At 43.7% G+C, this 26,629-nt stretch overlaps 1 protein-coding gene across 1 annotated transcript in view; it reads left to right on the top strand.

Annotated features, from left to right (window-relative positions):
- The window catches only part of MYO5C (myosin VC), a 121,609-nt gene that overhangs the window by 22,045 nt on the left and 72,935 nt on the right, over positions 1-26,629 (top strand). The window contains exons 4-11 of the mRNA XM_081511482.1: positions 2,887-2,997; positions 5,682-5,847; positions 6,415-6,559; positions 9,905-10,061; positions 12,212-12,355; positions 13,044-13,125; positions 14,250-14,357; positions 24,596-24,702. Of these exons, the coding sequence (XP_081367608.1) occupies positions 2,887-2,997; positions 5,682-5,847; positions 6,415-6,559; positions 9,905-10,061; positions 12,212-12,355; positions 13,044-13,125; positions 14,250-14,357; positions 24,596-24,702 (1,020 nt within the window). The remainder of the gene's footprint in view (positions 1-2,886; positions 2,998-5,681; positions 5,848-6,414; positions 6,560-9,904; positions 10,062-12,211; positions 12,356-13,043; positions 13,126-14,249; positions 14,358-24,595; positions 24,703-26,629) is intronic.

Below are 26,629 nucleotides of genomic sequence, written 5' to 3' on the forward strand. Positions count from 1 at the left end.
TGATAGATGCCTAGATGTTGAATCTGTAAATTAATGGCTAGATGGATGAATGAACAAAAGAGTCAAGAACAAATAAATGAATGGATGACCATAGAAGAATGTGAGATGTGAGGTCCGGGTCAAAGCAAGAGCAGTCAGTGTATGATGCTGATAGCACGCATGGAGGAGAGAGAAGAATGGCTTGTCGAGTCCTATCACAGCTGCCTTGTAGGGACATGACAGTCACTTTGTGTTTATCTCAAGCAGCATTCAGGAACAACTGGTGAATTCTGGAGAGTGAGACTGCCTGCTTCCCAGTGTATGAGTGTGAATTGTTATATTGCCATAACAACATACCATAGACTGGGTGTTTTAACAACAGAGGTGTATTAATATTTTCGCACAGTTCAGGAGGCTGGACAGCCCACAATCAAGGTGTTGGCAGGGTTGGTGTCTGGTGAGGGTTTTCTGTTTGGTGCAGACGGCTGTCTTCTCACTGTGAACTCCCATAGCCTTTCTTTTTGTGCATGCAGGTGGAGAGAGTGTGTTTGCAAGCTCCGTTGTATCTCTTCTTATAAGGACATTAATCCTATCAGACCAGGGCCTCGTGACCTCATTTAGCCTTAATTATACCTCTTAAAGACCCTGTCTCCAACTACACTCACATTGGGTTTAAGGCTTCAACATATGAAGTCTGGGAAGGGGAAACAATTCAGTACATAGCAGTGTGGTTCAAAAGCCTAAGGACTTGTACAGCAGCACAGAGCCAGGTGGGAAATTGAGCTTGGAACTTCTGCATTTCCCATGGAGAGAATCCCTGGCTGCTGACCCGTGTGGTAAGACTCTGATAACACCACTGTAACAATACTTCCACAGCATTTTATAAAGTGCCATCAACTACATAGCTACACAGTCTTATTTAATTTTCCTGGCAAACCTGTGAAGTAGGTCTTGTTGTGCCCATTTTGCAGAAGAGAAAAGTGAGCAGGAGAAGTGTCTGGCCCAGAGCCACATAGTCCATTAGTGGTGAAACAAATCCCTCTGCTCCAACTCATGTTGCAGTGCTCAGATCTTTCCATTGAGGGGCTCAAAGATTTCCTTTCCGCTCCCAAGCTTTCCTTTTCAAGATGTGTTTAGGAGGCTTTGGGAATTCTGTTACCTGTGACAGAAGCAGCTAGACCTGGTGCATTGCAGATACACTAAAAATTACCTCAGGGGCTTCTCTGATGGCTCAGTGGTAAAGAATCTGCCTGCCAACACAGAAGACACAGATTTGATCCCTGATACAGGAAGATCCCGCATGACGCAGAAGCAGCTAGGCCCATGCACCACAACTATTGAGCCTGTGCTTTAGAGTCCAGGAACTGCAACTACTGAAGTCTGAGTGCTCTAGAGCCTGTGCTCTGAAACAAGAGAAACCACCACATTGAGAAACCTGTGCAGTGTAACTAGAGAGTAGCCCCGCGCTCCACAATTAGGGAAAAGCCCACACAGCAATGAAGACCCAGCACAGCCAATAAATAAATAAAATTATTGTAAAAAAATTACCTCGGGTTTCCTTTGTGGCTCAGCTGGTAAAGAATCTACCTGCAATGTGGGAGACCTGGGTTCGATTATTGGGTTGGGAAGATCCCTTGGAGAAGGGAAAGGCTACCCACTCTTGTATTCTGGCCAGGAGAATTCCATGGACTGTATAGTCCATGGGGTTGCAAAGAGTTGGACATGACTGAGCGATTTTCACTTTCAAAAATTGCATCACAAGCAAAAATTAGGTAAAGGCATGACTTCACTTTCACTTTTCACTTTCATGCATTGGAGAAGGAAATAGCAACCCACTCCAGTGTTCTTGCCTGGAGAATCCCAGGGACGGGGGAGGCTGGTTGGCTGCCATCTATGGGGTTGCACAGAGTCGGACACGACTGAAGCGACTTAGCAGCAGCAGCAGCATTCCTAATGAAGTTCAGTTCAGTCGCTCAGTTGTGTCCAACTCTTTGCGACCCTATGGACTGCAGCACGCCAGGCTTTCCTGTCCATCACCAACTCCCAGAGTTTACTCAAACTCATGACCATTGAGTCAGAGATGCCATCCAACCATCTCATCCTCTGTCCTCCCCTTCCCCTCCTGCCTTCGATCTTTCCCAGCATCAGAGTCTTTTCAAATGAGTCAGTTCTTCGCATCAGGTGGCCAAAGTATTGGAGTTTCAGCTTCAGCATCAATCCTTCCAATGAATACTCAGGACTGATTTCCTTTAGGATGGACTGGTTGGATCTCCTTGCAGTCCAAGGGACCCTCAAGAGTCTTCTCCAACACTACAGTTCAAAAGCATCAATTCTTCGGCGCTCCACTTTCTTTATAGTCCAACTCTCACATCTGTACATGACTACTGGAAAAACCATAGCTTTGACTAGATGGGCCTTTGTTGCAAAGTAATGTCTCTGCTTTTTAATATGCTGTCTAGGTTGGTCATAACTTTTCTTCCAAGGAGCAAGTGTCTTTTAATTTCATGGCTGCAATCACCATCTGCAATGATTTTGGAGCCCCAAAAAATAAAGTCTATCACTGTTTCCACTGCTTCCCCATCTATTTGCCATGAAGTAATGGGACCAGATGCCCATGATCTTAGTTTTCTGAATGTTGAGTTTTAAGCCACCATTTTCACTCTCCTCTTTCACTTTCATCAAGAGACTCTTTAGTTCTTCTTCACTTTCTGTCATAAGGGTGGTGTCATCTGCATATCTGAGGTTATTGATATTTGTTCCAGCAATCTTAATTCTAGCCTGTGCTTCATCCAGCCCAGCGTTACTGACATAGTGAACAGAGAAAACTTTCCCTGAGTCTAGTCATCTAACAATTTGTATTTTGCTTTTAAAGTGCTGAAATTAAACCTGCCTTATTCTCTTGGTCAGTACAACAGGGTTTGGATTCCTGATTCTGAAGAAGTTTGGAAGTCTGCTGAAATAGCAAAGGACTATAGAGTTGGTGACAAAGTCTTGCGACTCTTGCTGGAGGATGGAACGGTGAGGGTCCTTGGTCCTAGCTACCTTGATGTATAAAGGAGGAACCATGGGGCGTGTACAGGAGGGACAGGCAGATGTTGCTGTGGGTGCAGCCCAAGGGTGGGCACATGAGGAGGCAGCTGGTACTGTGGATCCAGCTGTGTCCTAATGCCCCTCCACACCCACCCTGCCCCCACCCCACACTACCTTAAGATATCAAGTGTCCTACATCAGCTGAGCCTCTCTCTGGAGTGAGAAGCAGTGGACAGGTCTGTGTTGTTCTGCACTGCCTTTCTGGGGATTCAGCAATGTTGGGAGGATTCTGAAATAAGATTTTATTTTGATTTTATGAGTCTCAGTACAGAGACTGGGTGAAGATGAGAAACTTGGAGAGGAAGTTATTTGAGTCATTGAGCTATAAAGACATATTACTGGATCCATAGCTAGGCTGACCTTAGGTTTTTAGAATCAAGTCTCTGGGTGCAGAGCTAGACAAAGGATTTTCATGATCTGTCTGGATGTGGGAGTTAGTCTGGAGAATATCACATGAATATTAAAGTGCTGGGATTTTCAAGGTATGGAAATTTCTCTTAGAGACAGAACACAATATTGTCCATCAATCAGACTGTCCTGGATTCAGGGGTCATTTCCTGAGATTCTGGGAAGGGAGACAAACACAGCAGTTTAAAAAGGGCATGTGCTCTAAAATCAGACTCCCTGGATTCAAGCCCTGCCATAGCCACTCACTAAGTCTGTGCCTGTGAGTCCTCACCTTTGTTACATGTCAGCTGAAGTTAGCAGCAGCAGGACCTCACAGGGCTGCTGGAGACCAGGTGAGATCATGCTTGGGGGTGTGTGCAGATGCAGAGGATGAGGCCAAGATGCTGTTCTTCCCACTTAGCCTTCCCTTTCCCAGCAGATACTCCTGGGGGGCAATTGTTGAGTCTCAGTCATCTGATTAAGGATCAGATGGCTTTGGAGAGAAAAATCTCAGGGCGGCAGCTGCAGTGGCAGTGTGCTGCTTTCGTAACATGAGCAGGGCTTCAGGTGGCCACATTCCTGGCCCTGAACCAGCTGCCCGGATGGAGGAGGAGGGGGAGAGGCAGGTAAGGTGATAGGCAGCCACACTGTGCTTTATTTAACCCATCGTCTATACCATGAAGGACAAAGCCTGCTTTGTGTAAGAAAATGTCACCTCTGTCTCCAACAGTCAATCTCATGTTCTTCACATTCACATTTCCCCCCTCCCCCAAAGACTGTCTGTTCCATTTGTCTTTCCCTCTCTGTTTCTTTTACACATAAAATGTACATGTGTGCACACACACACAGTGGCTGAACTAGAAAAGGAGGTTGTTGATTTAAAACAGATAACAGAAAAACTCAGGAAAAGTAAAAAATTATAAATGAGTAGCACTTTTCTTTATCTTATTCTTGAAAGTGTGTAGGTTAAGAATAGCCTGCTTGGGGCAGGTCCATAAACACAACTGCATTGATAATCAGCAGGCAGCTGCTCTGGGGACCTGTGCCCAGTTGTCCTGGAGTGCCCCAAGCTGCTCTCCTTATGGAAAACGGCCCAACAAATCAAACCCCCTGCTAGCGCTGACTGGAGGCATCACTACACAGGCTTCAGAGTCAGCCAGACACATGTTAACTATGTGACCTTGGACAAGGATCTTAACCCCTCTGAATCTGTCTCCTTAAGTCTTAGTTTGGGATGCCATGCCCTCCTTGGAGAGCAGTTTTGAGGATCAAGTGGAAACCAATGCAGAGTACTTGGCCCAGGGGCTGCAGAGCAGGTTCTTGCTAAGGGGCAGCTGGGTTACCTTTTGCACCTTGTGCCTTCCTGGGAAGGTAGAAGAGAAGCAAGCCTGCTGGGTGACTTTGCTCAAGTCACTTCCCCAAGCTGAGAAATGAAAGTACAGAAAGGTAGAACAGGTGGTAAAAAGGACACTTAATGCTCTTGACACCTACAAGACCCACAAGACCTTTATTCTGCTCAGGCAGTTACTTCCAGAATACACACTGGTGAAATCCCACGGAAGAGGGGCCATCCTGGGCCGGTTACTCAGCACGGCTGAGGTTGATAGAAACAGGCAGCCCCGCAGCAGGAGATGTGTGGCCCTGGGAACACAGGCAGCTGCAGACAGGAGTCACCTCCACAGGGAGCTGCCCACAGACAGACTCACCACATCAGCTCCTTTGGATACTCCCCACCACCAAGAGTGTCAGCTTCATTCGTACAGAGATGCAGTAACCTTAGAGCTTCAAGGGACCTGAGATCACTGAGTCATTTAGCAACAGAACCTTGTTTTCAAATGAAAATTTTTGTGGCACCCAGCAGCTGAATCACATACAAATAGAGCCCCTGTGTCAGAAATCGGACTACGTACCCAGGTCCCTGGCCGTATGGCTTCCCTGTCACCCCTCATTGAGGGCTCTGTAGCTCTGAGGACCCCCGATCCAGTCCAGCCCATCTTTTCACAGATGAGAGAAGAGAGACCCAAAGAGGATAAGTGACACCCCCTAGGGCACGCAATCAATACCTTGATCCCCTGGCTCCCAAAGGTCAGATTATTTTCTCACTGCTATACATACATTTGTTTTCCAGAGTGCCAAAGAGGGGTAGATAGGAAAGAGGACAGTGATTTAGCAGAAACACTCCAAATCTTTTACTTCCAGAACTTTAATTTCATCTTTGTCCAAAGGAGCTGGATTATTCCGTTGATCCTGAATGTCTGCCTCCACTTCGAAATCCTGACATCCTCGTGGGTGAGAACGACCTCACAGCCCTCAGCTACCTCCACGAGCCCGCGGTGCTCCACAATCTCAGAATCCGTTTTGCAGAATCCAAACTCATTTACACCTACAGTGGTAAGGAAAGAAATTCCAGGAGAGCAGGAATGACACCGAAATTTAATGCTTGCTGTCTAGAGCATTCTGATTACATTTTAGATTATGTTTATATTAGAAATGTTGACTTCTGTCAAAATGTGTAATCACACCTAAACATTTGCCCAGATTTCTATCTAAAAGGTACAGACATCTGAACTTAGAGAATCTGTTATAAATTGAACTATCTCGGTGGGAAGAGTCTTCAACAAAGACTAAGATTGGACTACCAAGAAAAATGTATGTGGGTAAAGCTTGTGTTTGAGTTTCTATTGGATGTAATAAGTTTATTACTGGAGCAATATTATCATTATGTTTATGCTGACATAACAGGATGGTAAGAGCCTCTCAGTTTTAGTGCATTGCCATCTGTCATCTGTCTAACCTTAAGAGTGGCCTAGAAATGTAGGTGACGTCAGCAGGGAACTGAGATTCAGAGCATAAAGTGACCTACCCAGAGTCACACAGCAGGTTTAATAAGTGGCTGAGCTGAAAGTTTCTCAAAAGACCTGAAGAGGTGACATCACTGCATCCAACATCTTTTCTCAGGAATCATCTTGGTGGCCATGAATCCTTACAAGCAGCTGCCAATATATGGAGATGCCATCATCCACGCCTACAGTGGGCAGAACATGGGCGACATGGACCCACACATATTTGCCGTGGCGGAAGAGGCATACAAGCAGATGGCCAGGTCGGGCTTCCTATTATTCTCCCAATGCTCCTGCATTTGCTGGGCCCTCATAGTGGCAGGGAGACAGCTGGTCCAGTCTCATTAAAAGTGACCCTCAGGGATTTCCCTGATGGCCCAGTGGTTAAAAATCTACCTTGCAATGCAGGGGATGTGGGTATGATCCCTGGTCTAGGAACTAGACATGTTGCAGAACAACTAAGCCCACTGTTACAACTAAGGTGTCCATGCGCCGCAAAGTTCCTGCATGCTGTTCCTGAGACCAACAGCTAAATAAATATTTTTAAGTGACCATCAGACTGGAGGGGGTGCTTGGTAGAGCAGACTGACTTGTACCAAACAGCAAATGTTAGATATAGCTGACCTGTCTCCACCAAGTCTCCTGGTTTTACTCCTTCTAGGTAGTCCCGTCAGTCCTACCAATCTGGGAATAGTCAATGCTTTTCTTGCAATGTGTTTGGTTGGAAGAAAACTGATTTTTTCTCCGCTATGAGATGTTTAGGCTTTTTTACCCAGCTAAGGCAGAAGACTCTAATGATAGATGAGCACAGGTTTTAGCTGTAGGAAATTTGAAGTTTTATGCTAATTTTGCCTCTTCTTTCTCATGTGGTATGTGAAGTTCTTATTTTCTTAGCACAGGATGAGGCACTGTGCACACACTCCCACACATCACCCTGAGTGCCCTCAAAAGAGCCCATGATGGGGATGCCCAGGTAGTGGTCAGATGACTCAGATTTGAAGCCATCCACCCAAGGTCACTCAGCAAGAGAAAGGCAGAGCTGGGACTTTCCCTCAGATTTCTATATTCCATGCATAATTTCTTTTCCTCATAACTGTTCTGTTTTGTCTTCAACATCCTGATCTGTAAAACGATCTTTCTAGAGCCTTACAGTTTGCAAAAAAACTTTCATAGACAGTGGTCTCGTTTGAGTCTGGGAACACCTCTATGAAGTCTTCTGAGCTGCCATCATTTCCTTATTTCCAGATCAAGATTTGAGACACAGGACCTCAATCTGCTACTGTTTACTGGCTAACCCTGGACACAGCTGAGCTCCCTCAGCTTCAGTGTCCTTATCTGTGAGCTAGATGCTCAGTGACTTAAACAAGATAGAAATGCATGATTCTCTCAGGCAGAAAAGTCTGATGGACAGTCCAGGACTAGCATGCCACCTCTACCAAGTCATCAGGGACCCAGTACTTTCCAGCATCCTAATCTTTGGGGCAAGACCCACATCCTCAGAGCCAAGCTAGTGCTCAGCCCTCTTCTCTTTTGTCTAGGCTACAGAGTGTTCCAGGGAAAGGGTGTGTCCCTCCTGGTTAAGGAGCCCTCCCAGAAGCCCCACAGAGCACTTCTGCTTATAGCTTATTGGTCAGGATCTACTCACATGACTGTGCCTAGCTGCAAAGGAGGCTGGGATATGTAATCTTTTGTATGGGCAGCAACATGCCCACTAAGAACTGGAGCTTAGACCCTAAGAAGCATGGGGAGGATGACTATTGGGTCTAGAATTATCAATTAATAACTAATCACCTGGGACACCTGAACCCCATGTCCTCAAGCTCAGCAGGTGTCCTCCATGCTCCAGTCAGGCCATGAGGGACTCTCTGCCTCCCTCTTCTTTGAAACACATCAGAGGCTGGAAGACAGGCCAGCTTTGCTCTTGAGGACACCAGCTGGCCCCGAACCTGCCATCCCTACTCAGGTGCTGTGACAAGTGATGTAAATTCTCCCCCTTTCCTGAGCCCTGGTGGTAGCATGGCGACTCATGAGCAGAGGGCAGCCAAGCCTGACGGTGCCAGAAAATAAAAGATCTTGAAGGTTCCCCGCAAAGTTGCCAGTTACCTTGGCTTTTGCTGCAGCAAGTTTCCTTTCAAACCTAAAACACCATGGTTCTAGGATTTACCCTGGCCCCTGCAGGTCTCCAGGGCATCTGCAAGATTAGAATCTGTGTGCCTCAGAGCATACAGGACTACTCCTGGGTGTCAACAGCATGAGCTTATTGGAGCTTCAGAGCTGGGCCAGGTTCAAGCTTGAAGGGCCAGTTTCCTCTGGAGGCCTGTCTAACTGCAATAGCAGAAGTGAACATAAAGCAGGCTGTTGTTGGACTTGCTGATACTACACTGGGAATCAGGAGAGCTGGCTTCAGTAACCCCAGGGTGTCATTCATGTCCTCAGCATCTTAACATCCTCTGTGGAACCAGGGACTCTCTCTCTAATGTCCTCTCCAGAGTTCCCAGGGAGGCAGTGTATTCTGTGCATCACCAAGTCACTGTTATATTCATTTGTAAAATAGATATCCAGTATGTAGTTTAGGATTTTTGTGAGATTTAAATGAAAATCCTTGTAAATTATTCACCAAGAACCTGACACACAAGCGGTGCTAGGATGACCCTGTAATAAGGTTCTACCATCATCATCTTATGACATGAAAAGTTGAGTGCATTTTTTTAAGATCTCCATGTTATATAACAGAGTATGTTGGCTTATGGAGCACACGTTTCCAGGCATATCTCAAGTAATTCCTCTCAAATAATGTCTTAAAAATGTTTTTATATGTAAGTGAAAAGAGAAAGGAGGTGACATAGGCCTGTGACTGCTGTCCTTAGAGACTTACGTGCAAGTTTGGCCCATGGCGAGCCTCTGGGAACTTGTATTTCAGGAGGGTTCATAGAATTTCCTAATTGCTGAGTAACAATTATGAGTGGCTCACTATACCTAAACTGTTTGTGTGAACAAGGTGGTTCAGGCTGAACACCCGCTTTCCTTCTGGGCATCTGGAATTTTGGTATGTGATAGGAGAGGATACCTATGTGACCAGCCCCCAGTAAAAAGCCTGGACACTCAGTCTCTATTGAGCTTTCTGGGTAAACAGTGTTTCCCATGTGTTGTCATAATTCATTGCTGGAAGAAATAAGTGTATCCTGTGTGACCCCCCTGGGAGAGGACTCTTGAAAGTTCACACCTGGCCTCCTCTGGACTCGGCCCATGTGCCATTGCCCCTCGCTGATTTGCTCTGTCTCCTTCTAGTGTAGTAAGTCTTAACCATGAGTACAAATGTGTGCTGAGACCTGTGAGTCCTCCTAGTGGATCACTGGTCTGGGATTGGCCTTGGGAACTCTCAATACAGGGGACACAGCAGGAGACAAAGTTGTGTGTTCAGCAGGATCACAGAGAAAAAGACTAGAAGGAAATTCACTGGCATGTTAAAAAAGTTACTTTAGCATGATAAAACCAAGTCCCTTCTTCTGGCTTGTCTACATTTTTATTAGTGCGCGTATATTGCCTTTTTAATGGGAAGAAATGAACATTTTAAAAGAATTTTTGAAAACTCCTTTTGTTTGCCTTAGAAACAATAAAAACCAGTCAATAATTGTAAGTGGGGAGTCGGGTGCTGGAAAGACAGTGTCTGCTCGCTATGCCATGAGGTACTTTGCCACCGTCAGCAAGTCCAGCAGTAATGCTCATGTGGAAGACAAGGTCCTAGCATCAAACCCCATAACTGAGGTGGGTACCCCGTGGGGATGGGGAGTGGGAACAGAGGCATGTATATGGAGAGATGGGCTGGTTCATGAATATAGGTGTACCTTGTTTTATCGCGCTTTGCTTGATTGTGCTTTACAGATATTTCTTTTTGTTTTGTTTAAAAAACTAATTGAAGATTTATGGCAACTCTGTGTCAAGAAAGTCTATCAGCTCATTTTTCCAACAGCCTTTGCTTATTTTTTGTCTCTGTGTCATGTTTTGATAACTCTCACGGTGTTTCAAACCCTCCACCAGCAAAAAGATTACAGCTTGCTAAAGGATCAGATGATGGTTAGCATTTTTTTTTTAGCAAAGAAAATTTTTAAATTAAGGTGTGTACATTGTTTTTTAGATACAGTGCTATTTCACAGTTAATACACTATGTAGTATAGTGCAAACATAACTTTTATCTGCACTGGGAAACCAGAAAATTCATGTGACTTTTATTGTGACATTTGCTTTATTGAAATGGTCTGGAACCAAACCCATAGTATCTTCAATGTGCCTGTATGTGGTTTTTTTAAAGACCAAAGAAGTAAGGGCAGGAAAGAGCCAGAAAGTCTGTTCCCTGGTGGGATTTGTAGGAGACTGGAGCACAGATTGCTGGTTCCAAGGCTTTTCTGCTCTACCTGCTGGGCTAGAAGTTCTACCATCAGGATTTTAGGAGTCCCCTGTTTACATTTATATCCCAGGGGAAATTTCCTCAACCACAGACACAACTGGTACACTGAGACCAGCAGTGTTCTCTAGCCAACCAACGCCAACTTTTATAAGCTGATTTTTAAACATTCAGAAAGTTTTTTGCAAGTTGTTGTTAAAGCATTGGTAGTTTGAAATCAGTCATGATGGAAGTATTTATACCTTTCAAATTGGCAAATGTCACATATCCAGGCTCTTCCTCCTCCCTTCCCCAAGACTGACTCATTAGCACACCACTGACTTGGGCAGACATCTGGGCAAGGCCACCTATGATGGCACCAAGGAATAAGGAGACAGCCCTCAAGGAAGAAAGAGCAACTGACAGCTCAGGGGAGAGGGAAATGAATCAATTTGGATTTATTTGGAAACGTAGCAAATAGTTAAGACTGTTAGATTCTTAGACCTTTTCTTTCTGCTCTCTCGAATCAAAATCCTCCATGAATATTTATCAGACCACCTATTTTGTTCAAGTCACTATTCCTGATAATACAAGGAGTAAGGAAAAGATTAAGGTCCAATCCCCAAGTTTTAAGACTCCTCTAACACAGCATATTTTAAATTTAAATAGAAAGATAATCACAACCCAAGATAGCAATAAAAAGGTTGTCAAGAAACACTACGCTGTTAAATGCCCACAGGATAATATTGTGTGGCTATTTCTTTAGGGTTGGTCTCACCTGCAGTTATAAGCTCCATGAAGGCAGGACCATGTCTGCTTGGTTCATCTTCACCTCCTGAGCATGTGGCCCATGGCAGGTGCTGAGTAAACATATGTTGTCTGAAAGTATAATGACCTGGACAGGAGTGCAGTATTTGTGCATAGGAAAGGTACTTCTATATGTAGGGTGCCCAGGAAGGGAGAGGGCAAGAGGAGAGACAGAAGTCAAGAGTAGAAGTAAAAAGCAAAAATCATGCTCAGTGTGGGAGGGATGGGAGAGGGCTATTTTTTGGCTGAGTAGAAAGTCTGAGTAGGAAAGTGATAAGATAAGGACAAAAATAAAGATTGGATGAAGGAAGTAGACTTTAAGCATCCCTAATGTTCTAGGCATAGATGAGTTGAGGCACTTAATATTGATACTATCTCATTCAATCCTCCCAACTCTGTAAGATGCATCCTTATATTACAGATAGAGAAATTGAGACTTGGAAAGATGCTTGCAAGCATCACACAGATAGTAAAAATGAACCTGGGGCCATGAAACATCAGAACCCATGCTTTCTCTGATCCTGCTCAGTGTCTACCAGTAAGATTGAGGAGAGCCTTGAAGTAAGATTGAGGAGAGCTAAAGATATGTTTTATTCTCTGCAAGCCCCTGCCTTCCAGCCTCCCTCTCTAATTAGATCTTCCCCTAGCATACAGGATTGGATTTTACTATAACTGTTCCAAGAATATGAATGCAAAGGTTTTTTTTTAATGTTGCTATGTTTTGTAGGCTGTTGGAAATGCCAAGACCACCCGCAATGACAACAGCAGTCGGTTTGGAAAATACACAGAAATTAGTTTTGATGAGAGAAATCAAATTATAGGAGCGAACATGAGAACTTACCTGCTGGAGAAATCCAGGGTTGTCTTTCAAGTAAGGATAAAAATATTAGTTAAATTTCCTTTTTCCCGACTTTTATAGTATGGCTCACATTTATGTATTCATTAGACAACCTATGTTGTTTGGTGACTTGAAGTAGAATTTTCCTGTCTTTCGTTTGCAATGTGGGTTATTTTTTTCTGTTTCTTGAAAATAAAAATTGGTGATAGGTACAGTATCAGAATTTCACAATCAAGGGAAAAGTTTATGACTTTCAATTTTAGGCACTTTAAAAATTCTTAGCATTTAAAGATCGTTTGTCTTTCTAGAGCACAAAAACTACTTAAAATAGACCAAGTTGTTACTTTTTTTTGTATTAGGAAGGGAATGGGATCAGAGCTAGTGAGGTGGGGTTTAAGAGAAAGATTCTTCTCTCCGTAAAATGGAGAAAATTGTCTTCATTTTGACGCAGAGAAAGAGTAATCCTTGTATTGCAAGGAGTTTCTTTAAAATTTCAACTAGTACAAATTACATTATTCCCGTTTCATAGAATGTTTTCGTTTAATATCATTTTCTCTGAGGTGGTTATTTGGAAGGCGATCTTGGACCACCAGGTTGGGTCATAGCAAAAACACAGGTAGATGTGAGATCAGATTAGCAATCAAAAACCCTCTCACGGAAAACCTCCCCTTTTCATTTGTGAAGGTCTGGTGTGATATCAGGATTCCTCTTTATTTTACAGTCAGAAAATGAACGCAATTACCACATTTTCTATCAGCTTTGTGCATCCGCACAGCAGTTGGAATTTAAACATCTTAAATTAGGTACGTAATGCGTGGTGTGTAGAAGAGTCTCTTTTTTGTGTAAGAATTTAAATTCTAGGTTAATCTCTTCTTCTTATAATAACATCACTTTAAAAAAGTATTCTGTCCAAAAACATAAGATCCTTTGGTTCCAGGAGTGGAATTGATGCATTTAACTAAGAAGATAGATTAGTTAGGGGCAGGTTGGTCCAGGAATCAGATACCCTTCAACCCCAAGGTTCTTTTCAAAGCTCCAGAGCAATGGTGATCATCCAGCTAGAATCACCTGAAGAAGGCTTCTGACCACTGGGACTTACTGATCTAAGTCCTCAAATTTTATTTTTATCTGAATTTCCTTGGATGGTCATTTTTCCAAGGTATGACATATTTCCCTTTCTCCTGAGACAGAGTATCTATATCATAATTTGAATGTCCTTGAAAATTCAAAATCATTATTAATTGTAATCATAATTAATGAGCCACTTTTCCTTGAGTGCAAACAGCCCAAATCCTATGGTACCTCAGCTCTCCTGTCTTGGTCACCTGGGCTGAGTTGGTAAATAGAATTGTCTAGTGTATTGGAGTTGAATGCACACTCTCTAATCCTGAAGAATTTGCTTGCACTTGTAGAATCTAAGTTTCTTCAGATGTTATATAATGATAGTATCCATGCCTTATCTGCCAAACAGAATGCAAATAGTGAATATGGAAGGGCTTTCTGAAATGTCACTTGCTGTTCAAATTTAGGTGTACATCTGGTTATTATCTTGACCATGGTGATGTTTTTATAACAGTATACATATATCAAAACTCATCAAGTTTTCTACAGCTCATCATACATTCAATGAACCTCAGTAAAGCTATATGAAATTGTTAGGTGTGGGAACAAAAACCATGCACTCTGGAGTCAGGCCTGCATTTTACTTCTCACTCTGCCATAGTCACTATTTGACCATGAGCGGGCCATTTCACTTTTCTGAGCCTCAACTTCTGAGTCAGCAACATAGAATTCTAAGGAGTCAGTGGAAAAACATTTGTAAAGTGCTTAATATATAGCACATTAAGTGTGAACTGCTCTTTTTGCTTCTGATAAACATGTATGTTCACCTTCTTGTGTCTTAAACATCACGATCTTTTGATTTCAGGGAGTGCAGAAGAATTTAATTATACGCGAATGGGGGGCAGTACGGTCCTTGAGGGTGTGAATGACAGAGCCGATATGATAGAGACTCAGAAGACCTTCACACTGCTGGGTGAGTGAAAACGTCCTATTCCAGGAGTGGCCATCTTCTCTAAGAATGCAGGGATGCCCAGCATGCATGTGTTCTGAAGACATCTAATCAATTCTAAGTTTAGGATGTTGTTGTGTTAGTTGCTCAGTCATGCCCAACTCTTTGTGACCCTATGGACTGTAGCCCACCAAGCTCCTCTGTCCATGGGATTCTCCAGGCAACTGGAGTGGGTTGCCATTCCCTTCTCCGGGGGATCTTCCCAACCCAGGGATCAAACTCAGGTCGCCTGCTTTGCAGGTTGATTCTTTTACTGTCTGAGCCACCAGGGAAGCCCAATTTTAGGATGAATCAATCAAAAAACATATTTAGGGGCCAAATGATCTAGACTGTGTGTTTCCCTTGACAGATCTAGAAATCAACTCCTTTGCACTCAGGCTCACTGGTTTGCTCTGAGACACATGAGCCATAAACCCTGTGGATGCTCATAAGCTCTTCCAGGCTGACTACAGAGAAGAAAGGTGACAGGAAAGGTCTGAATCAGTTTAGAGGTGTGATATTGAGCCTACTTGGCCTTAACAGGTATCCTAATGATCATGGTAAAATAAGGGACACCTATATGGAGTTCACTATGCACCAGGCACCATTCTAAATACTTTGTTACCTGTATTAATTCATTTAAACCTTATAACCACCTTATGAGGTAGATGCTTTTTTTTTTTACATTTACAATAGGAAAACTGAGGCATGGAGATAGTAAGTGATTTACCCAAGGTTGGGGTGGCTAGTAAAGGCCAGAACTGGAATTTATACTCAGGGTCTTTAGATATCTCATTTGTATACAGAAAACCTGATCTTTGATTGCTAGGATGCTGACCTAGATGAAGTAGGTACTCTTCAATTTTTTCCCACCTTGCCTTTCCCACATGGAGCTCAAGTTTGAAAAGACGACAAGTGATATTTATAAAAATAGCCATTCACTTTCCCATTTTGTATTAGTCTAGACATACATACAAAACTGCCAATCAAAGCTTCTGATCAATGTGAGACTATAGACCCATTTTTACATCTTACAGAAAATATTCATCTCTTATTAGCCCTAGCTGTTTTCATTGTTGTGGCCTAGTTGACGATATTTGAATGCAAAAGGCAAAGAACTTGAGGTTAAATATATCAGAGTAATAGGCAAGATGAGCACAGTTGTGTAATCGAGAATGAACACAAGATGGTTTCCTAAGCACAATTTCCATCCAGTTCTGCTCCTTGAAAACCACTTTAGGATTCCCCTGGTAGTCCAGTGGTTAAGACTTTGCCTGCCAATGCAGAGAATGAGGGTTCAATCCTTGATTGGGAAGTTAAGATCCCACTTTCCTCACAGCCAAAAAAACAAAATATAAAATGGAAGCAGTATTGCAACAAATTCAATAAAGACTTGGTCCTTACCCCTTGAGTGCTTACCCAAACTCAATAAAATGGTCCACATGAAAAAAAAAAATCTTAAAAGTGACCATTTAAGAAGGGCAATTTAGACAGTGTCTAATAATGTGATAAGCAGTTTTGGTACTTATTAACATTTTCTTAAAATAATAATCATGATTTCAGTCTCTGTGTAAGGTGCTCCATTGAGAGGCAGCACCAGGAGGGGACAGGCAGCCTAACTCTGGCAGGGCTGCCAGGGGACCTGTCCTTCCTTCCCACCTCTGTAATGTGTCACCTCACAGTGAAATGATGCAGGCAAAAAGAGGAGGCTTTGCAATCAAATAAGCAAGAATTAAAAGCCAAGTTGGCAGGACTCTGGAGGTTACCCTCTCTAAGACTCAGTTTCTTCATCTGTAGAATGGCTGTGTTCCTTACCCACAGGACACTCGTGGCACCTGGTAGGGAAATGTACGTGGCACCAGGCTGAGCACACAGCCGATACTTGCTAAATGTTCCTGCCTGCTTTCTGTGTCTATGTACTATACCCTGTCATCCAAGTCCTAACCATCCTTTGAGCAAAACCATCCCCTCCTCCAGAAAACCCTCCCTGATTATTGGAAGTAGCAGCAGCAATTTTTTCCACTTTATCACATACATTAGATCATTTTACAAATGTCCGTGCCAGCAGGGCCAGGACTAGCATGGGACAAGAGAGGCAACTGGGGCACAGAGTTTAAGGAGTGCTTGCTCTCAGGATGGCATAAGTACAGAGCTGGCCCTGGGCACCTTGCTTGTGTTACCATGGCCCCAGCCCTGCACACCACGCCAAGATGTTTTAGGCAAAGCCCTCAAATTTTGTGGGAAATAAGTATAGCAGTCTGCTGCCTCCAATGGCTGATAAAGATGATGGCTGCCCACTGTGCTGTGGGAAGGGGGCTGGGAAGAAAGAGGCAGAGCTGTCCTGCTTCACTCCTTCCCGGGATCTGTCTCAGAGAGTGATTGGGCGTGGCTGGCAGGACGACCATAGAATCTGTACCTGCTTACCTCCCACCAAGTCTTGTTATTTAAAAACACTAGCCTGGTGACCTCCTCTCCTCTGATGGCTTGCGCTTGGCCATTAGACCTCACAGTTTAGCCCTTAATTATCTGTTGTCATGAAATTGGTCAGATTTTTTTCCCACACATCATAGAATAGGTCTGTGGCCTCACAAGTGCATGTGTGCTGAGTTGCTTCAGTCATGTCCAACTCTTTGTGACCCTATGGACTGTAGGTAGACCTCCAGGCTCTTCTCTCCTTGGGATTCTCCAGGCAAGAATACTGGAGTGGGTTGCCATTTCCTCCTCCAAGGTATCTTCCCTACCCAGAGATCGAACCCACGTCTCTTGCATATCCTACCTTGGCAGGCAGATTCTTTACCACTAGCACCACCTGCACAGGTCAGTTATCACCTCTGGGCCTCAGTTTTCCCATCTGTACACTGGGGCAGCAATGAAAATACTCAGTCATTTCAGTTATCTATTGCTGTACTCCAAATCTTGGTAGCTTAAAATGACTATTTTTGATAACATATGACATAATTTATCTGTTCCTCTATTACAAACATTTAGGTTATTACTGGATTATTGTCATTAAGATGAAACTTTAATGAACAATTAATTCCATTTAACAAATAACCATTAAAATTGAAAACAATCCAGCACTATTTTAAATGATCTTAACTATGAGTGTTACTCTTTGAGAAAGTGACCTATGCCAGTGGCTCTCAATACTGGAATATCAGGTCACCTGAGACTTTTCTTTTAAATTCTGACATCTAGATATCACCCCAGGCCTATTAAATTTGAATGAGAATATCTGCAAATAATGATATATCTGAAAGAGAAAAAATAATCATGCAGAAACTTCTCATTCTAATCTATGAACTGTGTGAAAACTTTTGAGATAGACATTTCCAATAAAAAATGTCTAACACTGGGCTTCTTTCCATCAGGAATTTATGAACCAACATTCAATTTCTACCCTAGTCAATGGCTCTAACAAAACTTCTCATTTTAAAAAGATCAGGGACTTCCCTGGCGATCCAGTGGTTAAGACTTTGCCTTCCAATGCAGGGAGTGCAATTTTGATCCCTAGTCAGGGAGCTGATATCCACCTGCCTCATGGCCAAAATAACAAAACATAAAACAGAAGCAGTATTGTAACAAATTCAATAAAGACTTTAAAATGGTCCACATTTTAAAAAGTCTTTAAAAAAGTACCACTCCTTAAAAAAATCAGATTTTTTTTTGCTACAGAATTTTATTTTCCAAAGTTCACTTAAACTGAACAAAAGAAAATCTTTATATTGAAATATACAGTTCTTAATGTTTCTCCACATGCATGCATTGGAGATGGCTATGAGTCCTCTAAGAATAAGAACTTTATCAATAAGCCAGATACAAAATAATAAATATTGTATGATTCCTCTTATATGAGGTACCAGTAATAGGCAAATTCATAGAGACAGAAAACAGAAGAGAGGTTACCAAGAGCTATGGAGAGGGAGGAATAAGGAGTCATTCAATAATGACTACAGAATTTCTGTTTAGAATGATTTTCTTTAAAACTCCTGGAAATGGATGGTTGCACAATATTGTGAATGCAGTTTAACTGCATTGAATTCGACACTTTTAAATGGTAAAAAATATGAATAAGTAATGTGACAATTTATCATTGTCTCTTGTGACTCTGGGATGACTGGGCTCAGCTGGGCACTTCTCACATGGGGACTCTTGTCTGCTGGTGGCAGGGGCTCGATCAGCTGAAGACTTCTTCTGTCATGTGGGCTGGGGTGACTGGAACAACTGGGGACTGGGCAGGCATTTCTCTCTCTCCACGTGGCCTTCCTCACGCATGCTGGTCTCAGGGTAGATGGACCGCACATGAGGCTAGCTTCTCCCAGAACCAATTCTAGTAGGCTCAGGTAGACTCTGTGGCAGAGAAGGCAATGGCACCCCACTCCAGTACTGTTGCCTGGAAACTCCCATGGATGGAGGAGCCTGGTAGGCTGCAGTCCATGGGGTCGCTAGGAGTCGGAGACGACTGAGTGACTTCACTTTCACTTTTCACTTTCATGCATTGGAGAAGGAAATGGCAACCCACTCCAGTGTTCTTGCCTGGAGAATCCCAGGGACAGGGGAGCCTGGTGGGCTGCTGTCTATGGGGTCATGCAGAGTTGGACACTACTGAAGCGACTTAGCAGCAGCAGCAGCAGCAGCAGCAGACTCTGTGGGCCTTTTTATGAACCAGCCTCAGAAGCAGTGCAGCCTCACTACTGCTATGTGCTTATACTCAAAAGCAAGGCATAGGATCAGCTCAGAGTCATGACCCTCAGGGAGGGAACCACAGAGGGTATGAACAATTGGAGGGTGATGCTTTGTAGGGGGTCATCTTTGAAGCATAGCCACCACAGTAGCTGTTAGGGATGTTGTGGGGATTAAGAGAGAATGTCTTAAATGGTTTGTGAACTGTGGTATGCTCTGTCAGTGAGAGAGATCAGTATGCATTTAATGAAAGCATGACCTCAATGCATGAATCACTAAAAAAATGTCTTTGGCCAGAGGTTGGCAGATTGCAGGCTTTTTTTGTAAATAAAGTTTTATTGGAACACAGAGACACTCTTTTAACTATGATCTATGGCTGTTTTCATGCTATAATGCTAGAATTGAGTTCTTGTGACAGACTCTACAGCCTGCAAAGCCTAGAAAGAAAACATTTGTTGATCCTTGTCCCAGGTGATAGAGTGAGCATAGTTGATGGGTTCCTTAGGCTTTTATTGAAATTTGTGAAAGGACTTGTGGGTGGAGTCATGAGCCTAGCTTCCACCCCAGTGTATCTAAAACATGGACATCTCCTGAGGGCCCTTGACCAGGCAAAGAAGTTTGAGCAGTCTTCGGAGACCTGTTTCCTGCTGTAGAGTGGAGTCACGTATGGAACTCACTGCAACTTTGAGATTGCCATCATCCTGTGACCCCCACAGCCAATAATCTCCTGCTATGTGTCGATTTCACGGTCTGTGACCCTTCCTTGTCCAACACAGTAACCACTAGCCACAGATGATTGTCTACGTTAGTTAAAATGAGATAAATTTTAAAATTCAGTTCCTCGGTTGCACTAGGCGTGTTTCAAGTGCTCGTAACCATATGTTGCTAATAGCTGCCATGTAGTTCAGCACAGATAAAGAACATTTCATCCCCAAGGAAAGTTCTGTCCAACAGCACATCTCCAACAATGTGACTACCTCGTGTACACCACTCATCCCATAGGTCGTGTCCTCTTGTTTGTGTCTCAGTGTTTTCTGTCTTAGATGTTGATCCTCTCATGAGCAGACTACCCAATGTGAATCATACATAGGCTTATAAAACATTTGAGCAGATACCTTTCTTAAAATGTCATTGCTAAATAGGTACTTGCTGGTTGATTTGTCCATTACTGTGATTTGTTATGGAGATGGTTTGGAGAAACGGGCAAAGTTAGCAGTGAGGTCATCCAGCTCAGTACCCAGATCCACTTCACAGCACACCCAGTATACAGACCTCTGGGGTCTGCTCACACTTCTTTGCCTGGTGTGGGGTTGTCAGGAAAGCATCACGTTTAGACACCCTGGGGTGAGCTAGGGCAGCTTTGTGACTCCATGGGTCTTTTCACACACTGCAGCGGTCGCTGGCACTGAACTGCTTAGCCATGACACATGCAGTGTGATTGTGACCTTGGCAAGTTCACTAGACTTTCTGTGTTTTAGTTTCCCCCTCTGTAAAATGGGAACAGTTCAGTTCAGTTTAGTTCAGTTACTCAGTTGTGTCCGACTCTTTGTGACCCCATGAACTGCAGCAGGCCAGGGTTCCCTGTCCATCACCAATACCTGGAGCCTACTCAAACTCATGTCCATCGTGTTGGTGATGCCATCCAACCATCTCATCCTCTGTCATCCCCTTTTCCTCCCGCCTTCAACCTTTCCCAGAATCAGGGTCTTTTCCAATGAGTCAGTTTTTCGATTCAGGTGGCCAAAGTATTGGAGTTTCAGCTTCAGCTTCAGTCCTTCCAATGAATATTCAGGACTGATCTCCTTTAGGATGGACTGGTTGGATCTCCTTGCAGTCCAAGGGACTCTCAAGAGTCTTCTCCAACACTACAGTTCAAAAGCATCAATTCTTCGGCGCTCAGCTTTCTTTATAGTCCAACTCTCACATCCATACATAACTACTAGAAAAAACATAGCTTTGACTAGACAGACCTTTGTTGGTAAAGTAATGTCTCTCCTTTTTAATATGCTGTCTAGGTTGGTCATAGCTTTTCTTCCACGGAGCAAGCGTCTTTTAATTTCATGGCTGCAGTCACCATTTGCAGTGATTTTGGAGCCTAAAATATACGAGTACTTTATATAGTTGTAAGGATTAGATGAGGTGACATGTGGAAAGGACTCAGGATAGTGCCTGATGCAGAGTTTCATGCTCTTTCTCTTCTGGCTCTGCTTCTGAGGTACTAAAATGGTTCTGGTACCCAATTCCAGTGTGTTGCTGGGGTGGGGGTCTCCCACACCACGCTATTCCCTGGACACCAACTGGGTATCCTATAGTTCAACTCAATACTGACATTGTCTACCTGGAGAAAGCATCAGATCTCACAGGTTAAGGGCTCAGTCCCACATGACTGGGCCCCTGCCCTCAGCCCATGTCAGATGACAGTCTGCAGTCCAGGTTGTTACTGACTGAAAGGCTGTAAATCAGAGGTTCCCTTAACCACCTCCTTGAATTCAACCAATCTGCTAAAGCAGCTCACAGAACTCAGGGAAACATTTTACTTAGTACATCACCAGTTTATTATGAAAGGATATAAAGCTCAAGAAAAGCCCATTGGAACAGATACATAGGAGCAAGTATGTGGGAAGGAGCAAAAACTTCTGTGCTGAGTGTATCACTCTCTGCAGTCCCATGGGTTCACTCCGGAGCTCTCCAAACCTTGTCCTTTTGAGGTTTATGGAGACTTCTACACGTACACTGATTAAATCATTGGCCATTGGCAGTCAGTTCAACTTGCAGTGACTCTCTGCTCCCTGAAGGTTGAGGAGTGAGACTGAAAGTTCCCACTCTCCATCGCAGGGTTGTTTCCCCTGGCAACCAGCCCCCATCCACACATGACCCAGGGGGCATTCCAAAATTGCCTCATTACCAAAGGACAAAAGCCTCTCTCACCACTTAGGAAGTTCCCAGGCTTTTAGAAGTTCTGTGCCAGAAACTGGATGAAGGCCAATTTATATATTTCTTAATACAATTCACAATATCACAGGAACCTTAGCAGACCACAAGTTACCCCCTGAGAAAGCAAAATGGGGTGCATTTTGATCAAAAGCTCACTTCCTTTGTTCTTGTGCTGACTCTCATTTAATTCATCCTTTGATCTCTGCCTGACCATTAAGATCTCTGTCAGAAAGAAAACTCTGGAAAAAGATCTTTCCTGGACCTCAGGTTCAAGGAACTTGACCACTGTGTTTCTTGTTGAAACCCACCTCAAGCCATCAGTATTTTTGCAAGAATTTTATCTCACTGAAGAGAATTACTTAACTGAGGTCTTAAGTTCTTTCTTTGAGTCATTGCTTTGGAGTTATTATTTCAGTTTTGTCAATTCTGGAAGGCATGGGCTTAGTCATGGATTATGCAGAGAGTGGGAGTGCCAGAGCAGATTCTCAAAATTTGCATTTTTAGTTGCTTTTCCTCATCACTTACCTGACATTTATCATGGTGATGCCCTGGAGGTTATTTCTTTTAGAATTGGCTGTCCTTCAAATGGAAATGTTAGCTTGAAATGGAGTGACTGCAAATGCCTGGACTCTGGTTGAACTGGAGGTATCTATGTAATTTTGGTTTGAAATCATATCTGACTTTTTAAAAAAATTATTTATTTTTAATTGACGGATAACGGCTTTACAATATTGATTTGGTTTCTGCCATATATCATCAACATGAATCACCCATAGGTGTACATATGTCCCCCTCTCTCCCACCTCCTACCCTTTTCCATACTTCTAGGTTGTTACAGAGCCCCAGTTTGAGTTCACTGAGTCATATAGCAAATGAAATCATATGTGACTTTGATTTTGTGTGATCTTTGAAGGAGAGAAGACTCTCCAGGTTTTGAAATTCTTTTGGAGCATGACCTAGCTGCTCTTGAGATATTCCAGGTATCTTCAAGTCAGAAGCAGCAGTGACTACAGTGGCTCTTTCTGGACATTTAGGGCCTGCTGCTTTTTTGCTGGGAGAAGTGAGGGTCTCCTGTTGGCTAAAAAAAAATATTCACAACCTAAAAACTGAAAATTATGTTTTACTCAGTAGACAAAACAGGGCTTGAGCCCGGGATGCAGCCTCTCAGACACCTCTGAGGGACTGCTCTGAAGAGGTAAGGGAGGAGCCAGGATATATAGGAGTCTTGCAACAAAGACTAGGTAATCAGAACATCAAAATATTACTGTTAAAGAAAACCAGTTATCTCAAATTAAGGAATTTAGCGCTTTTCTGTCATATAAATGGGAAGATGCAAAAGTCTGGGCTCAGTGAAATCATTCCTTTGATATGCACCTTAGCTACCTAGGACCAATATTCTGCTTTTCTCCATCCTGAGTCCCCTCAGGGTACACCCCTGGGATCAGTGATAGTGGCTGAGAGCTTGATGGCCACAGCATGCATTTTTTGCTGATATGGCAGGCAATTCTTTTCATTCACAAGTGATATTCCACCTATATTGGTCAGGGTCCCATGCAGGGAACATGGGGTACATTCAAATAAGATAAAAGGAGGAGAGTTTATTTACCAAGGGGGCAACTACAAATTGCAAATTTTGTGGGGCTGAGAGGGCTGCAAGGAGCAGTAGGGGCCTGGAAACAGCAACTCTTTCTGTTTGGGCATAGGGGTGTTACTTGAGCCTGAAAGGAGGGTGGGGGAAAGTCAGCACCAGACCTGGAATAGACACCTCCTGCACAGCCAGCCTGAGACAACTGCAAGGAAAGAGATGGGGAGATATACCCAGTACCTTCTCCTCCTGTTCTCTGATCTCCTGACAGGGAGATTGGCCAGAACCAACCAGAGGGCATGAAAACCCATCACCTTGGTCCAAACAGGCCAGCCCCTTGGGGCAGAAAGCAGGGTGCAGAGCTGGAGGGGCAAATGGAGTCCTTCCAGCACCCACCATAAAAAGCATTTGGGGAGCTTATGAACAAAAAAGAAAAAAATACCAATAAAAAAAGCACAGCAGGGGCTTCCCTTGCAGTCCAGTGATTAAGAGTTTGCCTTCCAAAGCAGAAGGTGCCAGTTTGGTTGGGGAGCTAAGATCCCACATATCTTGCAGCCAAAAAAAAAAAAAACCAAAACATAAAATAGAAACAATATTGTAATAAATTCAATAAAGACTTCTAAAAAAATGGTCCACATAAAAAAAAAAACTTTAAAAATGTATTTATTTATTTATTTTTTAAAAAGGAAGCACAGCATACAGAATGAATGAGAGCCAATTCTCCCAGGAACCTGATATGAAATGGTTACTCAGATATTAATTTCTGAATTGAACTTCCTAGCAGCCACCACAGAGGGGAAGCCTGGTGGGTTGAACAGTTAACACTGTATGTCTGCACATGTCAAACTAGAAAGACATACTAGTGAGCCAGATTCTCCCTGGGGTCTACTCCCTGTACCCTGTCCCATCTCGGCACTGATGGTATTAGAAGGTCCTGAAAGAATTCAGGTGCTTATCTTACTAGTGATTATACAAGAGAAGAAATGGAGTATTCCTAATCTGGGAAAAATTTTGTTTTCAGGTTTCAAGGAAGATTTTCAGATGGATGTTTTTAAGGTCCTGGCAGCCATCCTACATCTGGGCAATGTACAGATTGCAGCAGTGGGCAACGAGAGATCGGTGATCAGCGTAAGATATGTGTTTGTTTCCCCCTCCTGTGTTGGGAGGATCATCAGCAGAAGCTCTCAGGGTTACCCTGCTTTTGCATTTTAGAACCAGGCACACTGGACCTACTAGGGAGACCAGTTTAACAGGAACAAGGAAGATCGAGGTTTCTATGGGTTACCTTCAAAGAATAAAGCTTCTTCCCCTTGCAACAGCAGAGAAGGGGGAAACACATCCTCTGTGTGTTTTCCTTTTATTCAACAGATTTTTACTGAATGCCTGCTCTGTGCCAGACACTGTTGTAGACTCTGGAGAAACATCAGTGAACAAAACAAAATCAGAAGGGCTTCATGAAGGTTTTGATCAGGGAGAGAAAATGGAGGGGAGGAGACACAGTAAATGTTATAGGCTCTGGCAGCTGGCAATAACCATTAAAAATGAAAATAGGCTTCCCTGGTGGCTCAGTGGTAAAGAATCCGCTTGCTAATGCAAGAGACACAGGTTCGATCCCTGGTCAGGGAGGACCCCACATGCTGCAGAACAACTAAGCCCATGGAGCACAACTGTTGAGTCCATTCTCTAGAGTCCAGGAACCACAACTACTGAGCCCAAGTACCACAGCTACTGAAGCCCACACACCCTAGAGCCTGTGTTCCTCACCAAGAGAAGCCACCTCATTGAGAAGCCTGCACACCTCAACTAGAGAGCGGCCCCTACTCACCACAGCTAGAGAAAAGCCTGCACAGCAACCAAGACCGAGCACAGCTCAAAATAAAAATAAATAAACATTATTCTTTTTAAAGAAGGAAAATAAGGACTTCTTTGGTAGCCCAGTGGTTAAGGCTCCACACTTCCAATGCAGGGGGTGTGGGTTCAATCTCTGGTCAGGAAGCTAAGATCCCACATGCCATAGGACATGGCCGAAAAATTTAAAAAAGGAAAATATAGCAGAATAGGTGGGGATACAATAGGCTGTGCCTTTTGTATCGGGCATTCAGAGAAAACCTTTCTAATTCAGTAAGGAAGTGAAATTGTGTCTATATCTGGAAGAGGAATATTCCAAGTAGAGGGAACAGCAGGTACAAGGGCCCTCAGGCAGAAAGTGTTATTGGAAAAATAGCCAAAAGGTTGGTAAAGGCAAAGACGAGTGAGAGAAAGGCGAAGTGTTGGGTGAGGTCGGAAAGTGTGTATGGGGGAGGGGCGCAGATCATGAAGGACAAATCTCACACACAAAAATGTCAGATCTTTGTAGAAAATAATTTTTATTCATTTGCATCAAGAACATGAAATATTGGGCAAATTCAATCTGAAGAAGCCATCTTATGTTTTAAAACTTGCTGCCCCTTTCCGTTTCCCCCTATAGCTGGGTGTTTTTGTCTCAGAAGGTTTGATTCCTGCTTAGAAGGACGGAAACCAATGACTCAGCCAAACCTCACAGTACTGACATGCTTTATGTTATTGTGATATTGGTCAGAAGGGGTGTGGGTGGGCAGCAGGGAGGCAGCAGGACTTTTTAGGTTGTTAGAGCCACCATAACCTGATGCTTTTTAAATGCAATCGTGATTTTCCCAATTGACTGAGATGCTATCTAGAGATGAGCCCATCTGGGAAGTTTTCCCTGCCCAAGAGGAATGGTGGTGTGCAGTCACATGGGATCACATCTCCTTGCCTAGTGACAGGGACCCCTAGTTCCTGCCGCCTAAAGACAAGCAGGAGCAGACGTTTCCTCGTCTGCTGGCCAGTGGGGCAGCTCTCATGCCCAGGCTTGGGAGAGAAGCAAGATTCACTTTGTACGTCCAGAAGTCCCCCACCACAGCCCTCACGTTGGCTGGAAAACCACTTCAGTTCAGGGAGCCCACCACGTTCTCCCTGACACCACTGAGGTCCCTCCTGGGCCAGACCCTCCCCCCCGACCCCGGGCAGACCCCAACCACACAAAGACTGACAGGGC

Source organism: Giraffa tippelskirchi, chromosome 7, assembly GCF_054371585.1.
Source record: "Giraffa tippelskirchi isolate mGirTip1 chromosome 7, T2T-mGirTip1v1.2.pri, whole genome shotgun sequence".
Taxonomy (NCBI): domain Eukaryota; kingdom Metazoa; phylum Chordata; class Mammalia; order Artiodactyla; family Giraffidae; genus Giraffa; species Giraffa tippelskirchi.